The sequence below is a fragment of the Sinocyclocheilus grahami genome, unplaced genomic scaffold (assembly GCF_001515645.1).
Source record: "Sinocyclocheilus grahami isolate Dianchi unplaced genomic scaffold, SAMN03320097.WGS_v1.1 scaffold207.1, whole genome shotgun sequence".
Lineage (NCBI taxonomy): Eukaryota > Metazoa > Chordata > Actinopteri > Cypriniformes > Cyprinidae > Sinocyclocheilus > Sinocyclocheilus grahami.
The window spans coordinates 782,336-799,211 of record NW_015505386.1 but is presented as its reverse complement, the minus strand read 5'-3'; the positions used below and the strand labels follow the sequence as shown (position 1 = coordinate 799,211).

The window sequence follows — 16,876 nt, the reverse complement described above, 5'->3', positions numbered from 1 at the left end:
GCTCCGCCCGATTCCAGTCCTGCACCAGCCTCCAGGGCGCCCACCGATGATACGGTTACGGCGCGGGTCGAGCCTTCTGGGAGGGGGGCATGCAGATGGATCCACACGTCTCACGTCTCATCAGCCCCGTTACAGTGTCATTAATGAACTTTTTTTTTTGCTAGTTAATAAGATTTACAAATAACTGACAGGATGGAAAGTGACATCGAATATGACATGATTACCAATGAAAATAGTTTTCCCAAGAAAAAGCTTGAAACTTTTTAATTACAGTAAAACTGAAGATGCACCTGGGATATATCTTAATAAATTGCCAGTTTTTCATGTTAGAATTTAGTGCATCTGAATAAATTGCAACATCTGCTCAGAGCAAAGTAGTGAAATCATTTGAAATGTCTGTTTACTTAATTATGATTAGTGTGATAAAAGAAAACAAACTAAGATTTTAATCTTTAAAAATGGCAGGTTTCATATTTTAGCCAATTAAACCCAGTACATTTTCATGCCCCCATAAAAATACATAATTGATGAGGTATGTATGAAAATTTTTTTAATTGTGTTTTTAACCAGGAAATATTAGTTTACAGTATATTCAGATTTTATGCCTAGAAAGTAATTGGCTTATATTCTGATTGATATTCTGATTTGATAAGTAGAAAATTCTGAATTATAGCTATATAATACTGGGTAACATTCTTATCTGATATTATAATATGTTGTGATGGTATCGTTGTATAGAGTTTTGCAGATTAGTGTCAGAAAGCCCTAAAAAATACTGTTCCAATTTCCAACACTGAAACTTTCCAAAATGCCAGTGGTTTCTGAGGCTGTCTGTTTTGACGACAGACTGACAATGTGTCTTTTCTTGAAGCGTGTGTTTACGTCGTGTGTGTGTGTGTAATATTGGGCTTTGTTTACAGACAGTTGTCTTGGGTTTCATACCATGTTCTTCTCTGTTTCTCATTACAGAAGGCCACTGTGATCTCACATTCTCTGTGTTGTCAATCACACAGGCTTACGCTTATCCCACTCACCCTACCTATAGAGTGAAATAAACCCCTGCTACTGCCTATTGTGTTTCAATTGGTAAAACATCAAAGTTTAGGCATGTTTGTTACTTGTAGGTAGATTTATTTCATGACCTGGTAAATTAGGTCTCTGTGGACATTGTCCGTGCTGGGAAATATATTGCATTGCGATCATTATGGCAGTTCGACTAAGGAACATGACTTTAATAATTTATTCCAGATCATCTAGATATGTTTTCCCATTTATTGGAGATGTTTCAGCCCTAATCTGAATGGCTTCATCAGTTGTAGGATGGTAGACACTTTCTTGACATTTAAATACCTGATGAAATACATAGCTTGATGAGTGCTGTTTTCATTCCTGAGCTCCTATTAAAACAAAACAGGGGTGGTAAAATCAAAGTGCTTCACTTTTTTTTCAGCCGTAATAATGAATAAAATCAATATTTTTGGTCCAGATTCTCAAAAGAGATGCATTTTAAGTATGTATATATCTTTTTGTCAGCATTTAGGAACTACATCAGCATATAGATGGCCTTAAAGCTAATAAACATGGCCTAACCAGCACAAAACTCCCACATTTTTTACCTCAACGCACACTGTAATATCATAACACCCACAAATCTTAGTGGAAGTTGCTTCTCTGATGTTTAAATGGTAATTACTGTGTGAAATACAGAGTTCTGGCATGAAACTCTAGATGGTGCAGTCCGATAGGTCTAACTCAATCTGACCTAATGACATCATCACATGGCACAGCTGATTGGTTCTCTCCTGTATCGGTTGCAATGAGCTCGCTGCTCAACATTCAAATATATGACTAGTGCTTGCCGTAGCAGTTGCAGCTTGCTTCAGAAACCCTCCACCTTCCCCAGCTCCACCTGTATAGATCTGCTACGAGGTGATTCATGTATGTTATATGGGGGTTATTTCATGTATGTTATATTTGCAGCAGCAATATTTCTTACATGCTCACAGCAGCATGTTGTGGATGTATTGACAGTAGCATGTCTCGGCACTTGCTCTGCCGCAGCAGCAGCATAGCAGATCTATTCCACCAAGACCAAATACATTAACATTGTCATGTACATTACCATGTCAATCCCTCCAAGAGTTGTCATGACAGAACTAGGGTTAAATTGCCATGGCAGAATTGAAAGAACTTTTAAAGTGTGATCTTTGTCCTTCATATGCAGGTACAGAGCCATCGGCTTGTAAAGCAATTGTTTTGTCTTGTTGATGTATATTTCTGGTCGTTTTTCATGGTTTGTGTTTTTGAAATCATCAGAAAGGTGACTCCCAGTAATTTGTGGGTCTTCAATCATGACTTTGTTCTCTGTGATGAAGTTAAGGTAAAAGTTCACTCTGAAGTTCACTTGTTGCTCCAAACCCGAATGAGATCTGAGAGCAAGATTTTCAGTGAATAATAACTTAAATTGTGGTCTATCATCAAGAAAATTAATGTATGCTTTTATTGAATTCAAAAAAATAATTTATGTAGCTTAAAGAGCATGGCGCTAGCGACACCAAGGTCATGGGTTTGATTCCCAGAGAAAGTGTGAACTGTTAGAATGTATACTTTAAAAGCACTGTAAGTCACTTTGAATAAAAGCATCTACCAAATCTATACATTTAAATGAATGTAAATTATATATATTAAAATAGCAGCTTGACTTCTTTTATGTTCCACAAAAAAAAGAAATCTTAAAAAAAAAAAAAAAAGAAAACTGTTTTGAGCGAACTTTAAATGCACAGACATTCCCATCATCCTAGAGCTGATAAACCCAGTCAGATGAGTTGTGGACATCTTCAACACATACATCCAGATGGTCGGGAATAAATTGCTCAAGACATCTGACCTCACAGACATGCAACTTAATAAACGTTTGGCTTTCTGACTCAGCAGGGTCATTCGAGAGATTAACCAGCGGCAATTGCTTTAATACTTACATAGGAAGCATGGTATCCCCTAAAATTTCCCAACAAAATGTAGCAATGATGTCTTTACGTATGAACAAATAATATACATAACTATTTTAAATATCACTCTGGGTACATTTCAATATTTTAGCGAATGAAAGTGATATATTACACAACACTATCACGCTGGCCTTTGAAGATAATTGAATGTGATTTATGTGACTCATAATGCACATCATATACTGAGTGCTTAGAGATACAGATGGAGATGGAGTCAAATACATTTGAATGTACATACACTTTTTGCCATTTTATAACCGATATCTATGCTTCCTCACATTCTTCGCTCTGTCGCCCTCAGCTTTTAGATTATTTTTGCGTGACCTTACTTTTTGTTTGAACCTTCCTTTTCTGTGTTGATGGGTTTGGGCAGACCCCGCCGTGTGACCTCCACAGAGCCACCCAGTGTTGGTTGGTGTGAAATGACTCCTATAACTGAGCTGGGAGAACTCTATCAGTTCTTGTACAATTCATGTCAGGAGCTTTGCACCCTGGTTCAGTTGTAGCGACAGAGGTGCGCCAGTACACCAGCCGAGAGGCCGGTCGCTGTAATAAAGCCTGTAATGGCTTGTTTTAGGAGCAGTGATAAAAAGCCTGTCCAAGACAATTGAAAAGGGGTGTTAGGAATAAGACAGACAGACAGACAGGATGGGAAAAAGACAATGATGGATTCTGAGTAATTATTGCACTGTGTCATCATACAGGTTTGTGTGAGGAGAGATCTTTTAAAATAGGCTTGGGCAAGTGAAGAATCAATAAGAGAGCAAAAAGTACAGACAGTATAAAACTATGAGCTTTGATCAGCACAGGCTGACAGGTTTTTATACACATCAAGATTCTTAAAGGGGTCATATGATGCGATTTCTATTTTTCCTTTCTCTTTGGAGTGTTACAAGCTCTTGGTGCATAAAGATCTGTAAAGTTGCAAAGACTAAAGTCTCAAATCCAAAGAGATATTCTTTATAAAAGTTAAGACTTGTCCACGCCCTCCTAAAACGTCTCGTTTAAACAAGCCCCCACGTCTACGTCACTGTGTGGGAAGATTTGCATAACACCGCCCAAAGGTTCACACAAAGAAAGAAGGCAAAACTTTTATTCTCACTGTAGTATTGTTGTTGCCGCCGCCGCCATGTTGTGGAGATGCTATGTGTTTCGTTGTGAAAGCGAAACTACTTTGTTTGGCCTTCCAAAAGAGGACAATACATGCCTAGAGCTGATCCGTGCTGGTCGCTGAGGAAATACATCAGCTTCGCACTGTGGATCGCCGGATCAGTGCAGCAGCAATATTTCTTACATGCTCACAGCAGCATGTTGTGGATGTATTGACAGTAGCATGTCTCGGCACTTGCTCTGCCGCAGCAGCAGCATAGCAGATCTATTCCACCAAGACCAAATACATTAACATTGTCATGTACATTACCATGTCAATCCCTCCAAGAGTTGTCATGACAGAACTAGGGTTAAATTGCCATGGCAGAATTGAAAGAACTTTTAAAGTGTGATCTTTGTCCTTCATATGCAGGTACAGAGCCATCGGCTTGTAAAGCAATTGTTTTGTCTTGTTGATGTATATTTCTGGTCGTTTTTCATGGTTTGTGTTTTTGAAATCATCAGAAAGGTGACTCCCAGTAATTTGTGGGTCTTCAATCATGACTTTGTTCTCTGTGATGAAGTTAAGGTAAAAGTTCACTCTGAAGTTCACTTGTTGCTCCAAACCCGAATGAGATCTGAGAGCAAGATTTTCAGTGAATAATAACTTAAATTGTGGTCTATCATCAAGAAAATTAATGTATGCTTTTATTGAATTCAAAAAAATAATTTATGTAGCTTAAAGAGCATGGCGCTAGCGACACCAAGGTCATGGGTTTGATTCCCAGAGAAAGTGTGAACTGTTAGAATGTATACTTTAAAAGCACTGTAAGTCACTTTGAATAAAAGCATCTACCAAATCTATACATTTAAATGAATGTAAATTATATATATTAAAATAGCAGCTTGACTTCTTTTATGTTCCACAAAAAAAAGAAATCTTAAAAAAAAAAAAAAAAGAAACTGTTTTGAGCGAACTATTAAATGCACAGACATTCCCATCATCCTAGAGCTGATAAACCCAGTCAGATGAGTTGTGGACATCTTCAACACATACATCCAGATGGTCGGGAATAAATTGCTCAAGACATCTGACCTCACAGACATGCAACTTAATAAACGTTTGGCTTTCTGACTCAGCAGGGTCATTCGAGAGATTAACCAGCGGCAATTGCTTTAATACTTACATAGGAAGCATGGTATCCCCTAAAATTTCCCAACAAAATGTAGCAATGATGTCTTTACGTATGAACAAATAATATACATAACTATTTTAAATATCACTCTGGGTACATTTCAATATTTTAGCGAATGAAAGTGATATATTACACAACACTATCACGCTGGCCTTTGAAGATAATTGAATGTGATTTATGTGACTCATAATGCACATCATATACTGAGTGCTTAGAGATACAGATGGAGATGGAGTCAAATACATTTGAATGTACATACACTTTTTGCCATTTTATAACCGATATCTATGCTTCCTCACATTCTTCGCTCTGTCGCCCTCAGCTTTTAGATTATTTTTGCGTGACCTTACTTTTTGTTTGAACCTTCCTTTTCTGTGTTGATGGGTTTGGGCAGACCCCGCCGTGTGACCTCCACAGAGCCACCCAGTGTTGGTTGGTGTGAAATGACTCCTATAACTGAGCTGGGAGAACTCTATCAGTTCTTGTACAATTCATGTCAGGAGCTTTGCACCCTGGTTCAGTTGTAGCGACAGAGGTGCGCCAGTACACCAGCCGAGAGGCCGGTCGCTGTAATAAAGCCTGTAATGGCTTGTTTTAGGAGCAGTGATAAAAAGCCTGTCCAAGACAATTGAAAAGGGGTGTTAGGAATAAGACAGACAGACAGACAGGATGGGAAAAAGACAATGATGGATTCTGAGTAATTATTGCACTGTGTCATCATACAGGTTTGTGTGAGGAGAGATCTTTTAAAATAGGCTTGGGCAAGTGAAGAATCAATAAGAGAGCAAAAAGTACAGACAGTATAAAACTATGAGCTTTGATCAGCACAGGCTGACAGGTTTTTATACACATCAAGATTCTTAAAGGGGTCATATGATGCGATTTCTATTTTTCCTTTCTCTTTGGAGTGTTACAAGCTCTTGGTGCATAAAGATCTGTAAAGTTGCAAAGACTAAAGTCTCAAATCCAAAGAGATATTCTTTATAAAAGTTAAGACTTGTCCACGCCCTCCTAAAACGTCTCGTTTAAACAAGCCCCCACGTCTACGTCACTGTGTGGGAAGATTTGCATAACACCGCCCAAAGGTTCACACAAAGAAAGAAGGCAAAACTTTTATTCTCACTGTAGTATTGTTGTTGCCGCCGCCGCCATGTTGTGGAGATGCTATGTGTTTCGTTGTGAAAGCGAAACTACTTTGTTTGGCCTTCCAAAAGAGGACAATACATGCCTAGAGCTGATCCGTGCTGGTCGCTGAGGAAATACATCAGCTTCGCACTGTGGATCGCCGGATCAGCTTTCACTGTGGATACAGCCCGGGGTCGTCACATGTGGGTGCTGCAAGCCCGCCGGCCGCTCCTTCGTCGAATCCGCCGGCTGCACCGTTCTCAAGCCCGCTGGCCGCCGCTCACTCTAGCCGCCGGCCTCCGCTCACTCTAGCCCGCAGTGTGTGACACTGTGTGACGCATTTTATGGAGGACTGTTTCCTGAACCTGCAGAGTAGCCTACAATGGGTCTGTGCTCAAAGGCTGTTTCTATAAAGTGGGGCAGTTCCAACTTTGCAAGGACAGTCTGGCGCTTCTGACTCACAGCCTGTAAGTAATTTTTTTATATTTAAAGAATTTGCCACTGATGATTCAAATGCGAGTTTGAGAAGTGTAGAGTAGCGCTTGTCGTTTGTCGTTTCTCTGATCACAAATGCAGACATGGTTTTATGTTTACGCGGCGCGATACGCAACACAACGCGTAAAAACACAGTATAAGTCATTATAATCAGTAATTATGTCCCCACTGGATGCAACAAATGCCTCGTTTGTAATGGGTTTTATTGGTTTTGTCTCGTCGTGCCGGGAGACACAGCATCACAGTATGGTAAGGGGCATAACATTTCCGTCACACGCTTGAGGTATTCAGCCAATCACAACGCACTGGATAGCTGGCCAATCGTCGCGTTTCAGAAAGGCGGTGCATAGAGGAGCAACAATAATGTACATTATGTGGAAAATAATGTGTTTTTGAACCTTAAACCGCATAAACACATTGCATTACACCAAATACACAACATAATGTTCTTTTTAGCAACGTCATATGACCCTTTTAAGGGAAGCAATTGTTTCCAGTTTTATTGCAGAAAATATCTAAACATACTCAAATATTAATTTACTTACAAAAAAATGTTGAAGTTAATAATAGAATTCTCTATTACTTTAGAGAATTTTTTAAACTTTAAAAAATTTGCTAATGTAAATTGAATTAAGATTATATTCTGAAAACAAGTCAAAATATTATTTAAAGTGCCCCTATTATGGGTTATGAAACGTTCATATTTTGGTTTTGGGAGTCCCCAACAGCAGGTTGATAAGCATGCAAGGTCAAAAAACACATTCATTTTCTAATATGCATTTATTTTTACCTTATTTGCTCAACGACTCCCAAACGATTCACTCAATTATTCATTTTTCCAAACCCCTCCTTTGCGTGATGCTAATCTGCGGTGATTGGTCGATTTCATTTTCATTTCATCATACCTGTAATGCCTGATAAAGCAGCTTTTGTGAGTGCAGTGCTGCTTTGTGTACAGCTGTTACTGGGGAAACATCTATTTTAACCACTCCAAAAGCGGTACCTAGTGGCAAAGAATGAATTAGCATTTTCATTCTGACCAACACGAAAATTGACTGATGGTTTTACGTAGCAAACACACAGAGCCATAAATGTGAACCGGTATATCCCACGAGAGAAGCCCCGCCACACATAGTCTGTGGGAAACACTGTTGCTGTAGCAGTCTTCAGTAAAATGATGGGGACACAACAAGGTTGGGGCTATACTGCTGTGGTATTGCTGTAAAAATTTACTTTAACCATTGATTCTTCACAGCCTAGTCCTTTGGCAGTAAAAAAAAACGATTTACCCTCACAGTGCTGAGCAGCCCAGCGTCTTCCTGACATGATGCTATCCACAGGAATCCGCTACGTGTTTGAGGGAGGGGGGTTCAAGTTTTCCCAGGTCTGCGTGCGCAACAAGTGGGTGGGCAATATGCTAATATTTCATGTTGACGAACATGAAGAATCGGAAGAATCGACTCTTTCTTTTGAGAGACAATAACTTTATACACGGGGTGTGTGTGTGTGTGTGTGTGTGTGTGTGTATATATATATATATATATATATATATATATATATATATATATATATATATATATACTTTTTATCTGAATTAATGAGGATGTTTAAATGTTTTTCTGGAACACAAAACTATTAAGGTCTATTAAATATTTTGCTCACCCCCATCTTGTCTAGTAACAATAAAGGGAATTTTTTATTCATTTTCATGCCTTTTCTCCATAAAGCAACAGTTCATAATGACTGAATCATTAAGCTGAACTTGAGAATCAAATCAATTCATGAATCACTGTTTTGAGCAGGCTCAATCAGAATCAGTCAGACTGAATGATTCATTCATGATTCAGACTAAATTGTTCATGAAGTGGAGTTCAGCTCACTGACTCCATTCACAGGGGTTCTTGAGTTACCAGTTCAGTAAAGTGAAAGTTTGTAAGTGAATAATGACACATTTTTTTCTATTCCTCTCAGAAAGCTTTAGAAGACTTGGAATACAGTGTACAAGTCATGTGGTCCACTTTTGTGAAGTTTTTTTAGTCATTATAAATTTGGATATTGAGATTCTTTAAAATACCTAATTTTTACTCCAAAGAAGAAAGTCATATGAATTTTGAGTCACATGAGGATGAGTAATATGGAGGACCAAACCTGCAGAAATGTAAAATAAATAAATACACAAATAAATAAATAAATGTGTTTGTAAATAAATAAATACGCAAATAAATAAATAAATAATTAAATGTGTGATGAAATAGGAAAATAAATCAAATAAATTGGTGGCCAAATGGAAAATGTTTAAGGAAATACTAAACTCATCCTAACTGTTTTCTTTTAATCACTCATTTATTTCTGAATGTAGTTCCGCATTTATTTTTCCTCTGCACAACATGCTAATGAGAGTGTGTCAACCATGGACTTGCTCGGGTCTTGTGATAGCTGGGGGCGTGGCTTTCCCGCTGACAGGAGATGCATGGTGTAAATCCAGTATAGCCTAGTAAAGTCACTTTTGCCGTTCAATAGACCAAGATACATAGAACAAACTGAGCCGTATTGTCCGTACAGTATCTGTGATTTTACAAACGACCCAACGGAATGGCCAGAGGTGTCATTTCCCGGCACTCGATATTCGCAAATCTAGGGACCGTCTCTAAAGTTACATACGACATTGGTTTACACTTTTCTAACTTCAATAGCATTTGAGGAAAATTACTTGCAGTAACACAACCAACTGTGAAGTGTTCATGTAGTTCTCGGTTATAATGCACACCTTTTAGATTTTTGATATTATCAGTCACAAACCGAGTCGGCCTCTCATCATGACTCCATCATTCCACATTAGATCCTCACCATTCTCTAGGGCCACCGCCTGCTCGTTAACACTCATTAATTACCCAAATAGATTAGGAGTGATTGCTTTGAAGACAATATGTTTTTTCCCTCAGACTCCCGTTGTGTGTCTCTAGGGTTGATTTCCCAGGCTGATTAGTAGGGAGCAGAGTGAAATGGCTTTATGATAAGCATCTCTTTCCTCACCACCCTCCATTACTCCCATCACATTTCTGTCGATCAAACCCCTTGACGCTCCTAATCCTTTCTGTGCCGGCTGAAAATGGGAACATTTCTCACAATAGCTCAATACGCTCCAGGCAATACCCAATGAGAGTGTGAAGGAGCTGTTGTGTGATTTCGGTATCATGGACATCTATGTGTGCGCTTGAGCATCTAGCCCAGATGCCTCCACACAATGAGGGCGGAGGTTGTAAATCATTATGCTGTAGTTTAGCCAGATAATCCCACCCATGTCCAAAGGACTCAAATGACGATAATCCATCAGGGTTGGATTTCTTTTCATCCCTCATGGCGCGTGCCTGTTTGATTGGAGAGAGTAACTAAAAACCATAGCACTGAATAGGCTGAGGGGATCTTTAAAGGGATAGTGCACCAGAAAGTCGAAATACTGTTATCATTTATTTACCCATTCAGAAACCTGTATGACTGACTTTCTTGTGTGAAAAACAAAAGGAGAAACTCTTTTTCAGTTATAACACCTGCATACACCATATTTGCTGAATGAAATCCAATACTTGTTTCTTACCAGTTTTGGGGTGGTGATTCGAAAAATAGTGTTTTGCTCTAGCATGTCACACTTTTTCACAAAATATGTTCATTTTGTAGCTTTTTTGCTTTTGACAACCATTTGTAAGGTGAAGAAATCTTATATTTTACTTTGAACACCTGAAAAACTGCCACAAATACATGATTTAGGGCCGCCCTCGACTAAAAAAATTTCTGGTCGACTAGTAGTCGTTCATTTGAAGCATTAGTCGACTAATCGCACGTTTATTAATAAACTATTTAAATCATAATAATGAGCCTTTAATTGCCTACATAGCCTAATAAGTAAGTAATAAATGAACGCATAAAGCTTGCCACAACACTGGCAGAAGTAATGATTACAAATGTGTCAGGGAAAAACAGCAAGGAGGCTGCATTAACATTTCAATAATTTATTGATAAACTAGTGCTTTCTTTGTTTTCAGCTTAAGAGATGAACTCAGCAACACCGACTCACGTCCGCAGTAGTGGACTTGCCTGTATGCATGTTTCATATGGATTACATAATCTGAGAATATTTGTTTTCCATTTGAATTGATTTATTTGAAAGTAGACATTTTGCTCTCTATAGATATATATTTTTTATGTCTAAAAGGCAAGCATATACGGAGTTTCGCACTCAAGTTCACAGAGACCGAGTACAGCGGAAAGCGCATTCTGTTTGCTTTCATTATTTTACAAAGGCACATGTTGTTGTTATTGTGAATGCACACAAATAAACCTAGAGACTTTACAGATTTGAAAGATGTATTACTCTTATCTGTATGAGCAAAGATGAGGGAGTATTTTAAGAGCAAGTGACCGCACCGGCGCCTCCATCTGTCCTGCAGTGAGCACTGTTGAGCTTCCACACTCCGCACAGACACTTCAATAGCACACATTGAGCGGCCATGTAAAGATGCTAATACTTACATATTTCAGATGATAAGCCATATTTGAGGTCGATGAATGATAGGCGAGCGTTTAGATGTCCTGCCCAATGTACTTTATTACCACATAGACCAGCCGTTAACGATCAGTCCATTAAAGGAACACTCCACTATTTTTGAAAATAGGCTCATTTTCTAACTCCCCCTGGAAGACAAGATTATGAGTGAGTAGTGACTTGCATTTGATCTTAAAAAATCTAAATAACAAAAGCTGTCAAATGACAAAAGTTTAAAAGACAATAAAGTATTAAAAATATATTATTTAATTTACAATCTACAAAGTAGTAGAACAAGAAATTAAGCATAAAATTATGTCTTAAAAATAGGGCTGCCCCCTAATAGTCGACTAATAGTTAGTCGACCAGAAGAGACTTGGTCGATCAAAAATGTATTAGTCGCTTAATCGCAAAAAAAAAAAAGTAAATAAAAATTCACAGGCGAAGTCACGCTGTCCTTAAAGGAACACTCCACTATTTTTGAAAATAGGCTCACTTTCCAACTCCCCTAGAGTTAAACAGTTGAGTTTTACCGTTTTCAAATCCATTCAGCCGATCTCAGGGTCTGGCGGTAGCACTATTAGCTTAGCTTTGCATAGAGCATTGAATCTGATTAGACCGTTAGCATCTCGCTCAAAATTGACCAAAGAGTTTCAATATTTTTCCAATTTAAAACTTGACTCTTCTGTAGTTACATCGTGTACTAAGACCGACGGAAAATGAAAATTTGCGATTTTGTAAGCCGATATGGCTAGGAACTATACTCTCATTCCGGTGTAATAATCAAGTAACTTTGCTGCCGTACCATGAGTGCAGCAGGCACAATGATATTACGCAGCGCCTGAAAATAGGCTTATTGGAAGTTACCAAGCTGGGACTATTTTCAGGCGCTGCGTAATATCATTGCGCCTGCTGCATCCATTTTTGAGCAAGATGCTAATGGTCTAATCAGATTCAATGATCTATGCTAAGCTAAGCTAAAAGTGCTACCGCCAGACCCGGAGATCGGCTGAATGGATTCGAAAACGGTAAAACTCAACTGTTTAACTCTAGGGGAGTTGGAAAGTGAGCCTATTTTCAAAAATAGTGGAGTGTTCCTTTAAGGACAGCGTGACTTCGCCTGTGAATTTTTATTTACTTTTTTTTTTTTGCGATTAAGCGACTAATACATTTTTGATCGACCAAGTCTCTTCTGGTCGACTAACTATTAGTCGACTATTAGGGGGCAGCCCTATTTTTAAGACATAATTTTATGCTTAATTTCTTGTTCTACTACTTTGTAGATTGTAAATTAAATAATATATTTTTAATACTTTATTGTCTTTTAAACTTTTGTCATTTGACAGCTTTTGTTATTTAGATTTTTTAAGATCAAATGCAAGTCACTACTCACTCATAATCTTGTCTTCCAGTGTGCAGTTAACCATTGTGAAACATTCAGTCAGTGAGCTGAATTCAAGAACCATATCAGTTGATTCATGGATCAGTTGGTTCATTGAAAAAAATAGACTCAAAGGAATGATTAATTTATGAATTGGACATTGCAAATTAAAAAAAAAAATCTCTGATGAGTTGGATATAAAGATCTTCAGTGAATAACAAACTAAATTTCTGTCTGTTTCATAATTTTACAGAGACTAATTTGAGGAATCATTCCTTTAAAACACCCGCCCGACTGTGTGTCACTCTCAGCGCCTAGTTGTGAGTGTGGAGGATTGATTTGATGTGCGATTAACACCATACAGTAAATGTTCTCTCTGGACCACTGATCTGCAGGGGTCAGACCCGCTGTGAGAATTACCACGGAATAGAGGAAATTAGTTCTTTTGAACTTGTTCCCCCTGATTTCTATTTGTCATTTTCTCTGTTTTCATCCCTTTCCCCTCTTGTCTGTCTAATCAGTCTTGTATCACATGGAGACAAAGAAGGGGGATTGTGACTGAAAATTAAACTTCAACATTTGGCCATTTACATGCTGCTAGGATGGCCAATCTTCCCAGAGGCACTTTGCCTGGCTTTCAGGTTAGCTTCCACTGCTAGTGCCTGTATAACCAAACGACATGAAGAAAAAAACGGCCTTGATTATTCTCCAATTTATGCCAGCCATCTATTGAAACCCTGTCAAGGGCACATTATGGCGAAAATGGATGGAAAATTGAACTAGAAATTCATACCGCCTTCCATAGCTCCTTACATTTTCATGTGACCTCATATTAGGGTCTTCATACTGTTGCTAGGACAGACTGAACTTATTGCATGTAAACCTGTTCTATCAGGAAATTTCAAGGAAACAGAATGGATTGCATAAGAAAAACAAAAAATTGCACTAATGAACTAATTGGGGAAAAAATGGAACCCCAGAAAAGTCTACTATCCTAAATTTATTTACCTATAAAAAACAAATCAAAAAAAGACATGCATATATTTCTCCCCACAAAATTATAAATCATATGTACTGTATTTTCTTTCTTACTGTTAACTTAAAAATAATAAGAAAATAATGTATTTCAAAAAATGATATTTATTACATACAAAATAATATTTATGTATTTTATATATATATATATATACAGTATATAACTAAATATTAAATATGCATGTGCATGTCTCTCTCTCTCTCTCTATGTAAACTATTATATAATTGTTCTAATTATTTATAGTAATTATAAAATTACCCCATACACATATATATATAATGCAAATAAATGCAAAATAATTTTCAATTAAAAAATAACATAATTTATATTAAATACAATTATATTACATTTTCTTATATACTTGTTCTTTTCATGTCTTTTCTTTAATGTATCTTTTTCCACAAATTATTAATTTCACCAATTTTTTTTTTGCATTTAAAATACATATTTTTTGGCACATTTCCTTTGCAACACTTGACCTAGACTATGATTATCTTAGGTTAGGCTACACCATGAACCTGAGCACCTATTTGTACCTTTCAAACGTTAGATTTGTATTCTTTGCTGTGTGAGAAATGCTTAGGATGTTTACTGCATGTCTGGCACAAGTCAAGCAGAAGAGCAATGGGGTTAGATGAATTAATGTACAAACCGTGTAGCACATCAATGAGAATTTTAGCACACAAAGAGGTCACTTAGCTCATTGTAAATGCAGCTGGGGGCAGTGCTGACCTTGGCATGGCACTACTGTGCATCTCCAACATTTCCTTTTGAACCAACCCACTGTAAACTCAGCCGTTATCACATGTACTGCAATAGAACTTGACTAAATATACATGCTGACCTTGAGCAACCCGTTCAAATACGCTACGAGCACCCAAAGTGCCCTAATAACTCCATTGGGAGAGTCAATGTTCTGCAAATGGAATGGAATGCCTGAACCCAGTGCTTGTGCAGAAAGGATAAGTGTATTTTGTGCAGAGGGCACACTTTTTAGTGGGCACTTACAGAGCCGGCAATCTGAAATTAATTTCTCATCGATCTTTCTCTGTACCCTCAGAAAGAGGGCTCAAATTGCCCTTGGAGGAAGTGATTACCATGATTGTGGGGTGTATAGTGGACCTCCAAATCACCCTTACTTGTTTCCAAATTACCTTGAGTAAAAAAAAAAAGAGAGGAAGATGTTTTGTAACTCCTAAATGCATTGCCATGGAACTAACTCTGAGTTAGAAAGAGCCACGAGAGGGGTTTCAGAACCGTTTTTGACAACCCACTGCATGTGTTGTCCTATTTATGCATTCAAAGCAATGTTGAATTTATCTTCTAGCACTGTCTGTGGTCTTACCACTGTTTCAAACATTAACTCATGTTTCTGCTTTCACAGGGTAAGGACGTTTCCAAAGGAGTCAGCATTGCTGGGCCGGGACATGGTGCGGGCGCTTATGTACTATGCCCTGAAAGTGTGGAGTGACATCGCTCCTCTCAACTTCCATGAGGTGGCGGGGAATGAAGCAGACATTCAGATTGATTTCACCAAAGCAGATCATAATGACGGATACCCTTTCGACGGACCCGGTGGTACAGTAGCCCACGCATTCTTTCCTGGAGAACGATTCACAGCGGGCGACACGCACTTTGATGATGATGAAGCCTGGACCTTCAGATCGCCAGGTAAGACAGCATAAGGTATATGAATGAGAGGAAATTGTTCACTGTATTCATCCAAGGAGCTCTTTTTAATAAATTAATTCAATTCATAGTTTTTTTTATTATTCATTTGCCAAAAAGCTGATGAAGTTTTAAAATGTTACAGTACTGTTTTTTTATGTTTTTGAAAGAAGTCCCTTATGATCACCAAGGCTGCGTTTATTTGATCAAAAAATACTGTAAAAACAGTATTATTGGTAATAGGGATGGAACGATTACCGGATTTATGATAAATCATGATCAAATTCCCCACGGTTAGTATTACTGTTTCATATTTTAATTATCATTAAAACCTTATTCGATTACCACAATTTGAACAATTCAGGCTAAATAAATACTATCCAGCACAAAGCACAGTTTAAATAGCAGTCTCACGTGCGCAGAGTAGGTTCGTTTTGTGTGAAAACATGGCGGGAAAGCTGGGAGCTTTTAAAAGAGTGGTAAGGGAATTATACAAATTAATATATGAATTAATTAATTATATGATTGCACCTCTGAATGTTCTGACTGTCTTCAGAAAAGATTCTAATAAAGTAGTGTTCTTAATCGCAATGCTGCTTTGTCCACGGAGATTACGGAAACAGTTGTAATTCTGCTGTTCCAAAAGCGCCATCTAGTGTCAGAGAGTGGATTTACAGAGCGTTTCATTTACATTCAGCCTGTGTGCAGTTTTTGTCTGGCCAAAATACAGACTGAATTTGCATGCCATTCTGTACATTTTGACAGGTTGATGAAAAACAAGCGTATGTGGATTCTACACATTATAATGGGTTTTCATGTTTTTGTCTCATCGCTCCGGCCGGACAGGGCATCACAGTATGTTAAGGGGCGTAACATTTCCGTCACACGCTTGAGGTATTCGGCCAATCACAATGCACTGGATAGCTGGCCAATCAGAGTACACCTCGCTTTTCAGACCGATGAGCTTTGTAAAAATCGACATGTTTCAGAAAGGCGGGGCATAGAGGAGAAACAATAATGTACAGTATGTGGAAAATAATGTGTTTTTTTAACCTTAAACCGCATAAACACATTTCATTACACCAAATACACAAAATAATGTTCTTTATAGCAGCATCATATGACCCCTTTAAACTATTTGGATAAGGTATCTAGAATTATTTATGGAGCAGATAAAATACATATAATCATTTATTAATCAATTATCATTTTGACTTAACACTTTTCTTTATTTAACCCTCTGAGTCTACAGCATAGCGTTGCCCTCAGGCAACGGAAAGTTTTTCTTATGCCCCATGTTCAGTACATGTTTTTTTTAAATGATTGCAACCAATTAAA

General features: G+C 37.9%; 1 protein-coding gene across 1 annotated transcript in view; it reads left to right on the top strand.

The window, feature by feature from the left end:
• Window positions 1–16,876, top strand: part of mmp17a (matrix metallopeptidase 17a) — a 90,985-nt gene that overhangs the window by 48,010 nt on the left and 26,099 nt on the right. The window contains exon 4 of the mRNA XM_016286171.1: window positions 15,255–15,541. Within this exon, the coding sequence (XP_016141657.1) occupies window positions 15,255–15,541 (287 nt within the window). The remainder of the gene's footprint in view (window positions 1–15,254; window positions 15,542–16,876) is intronic.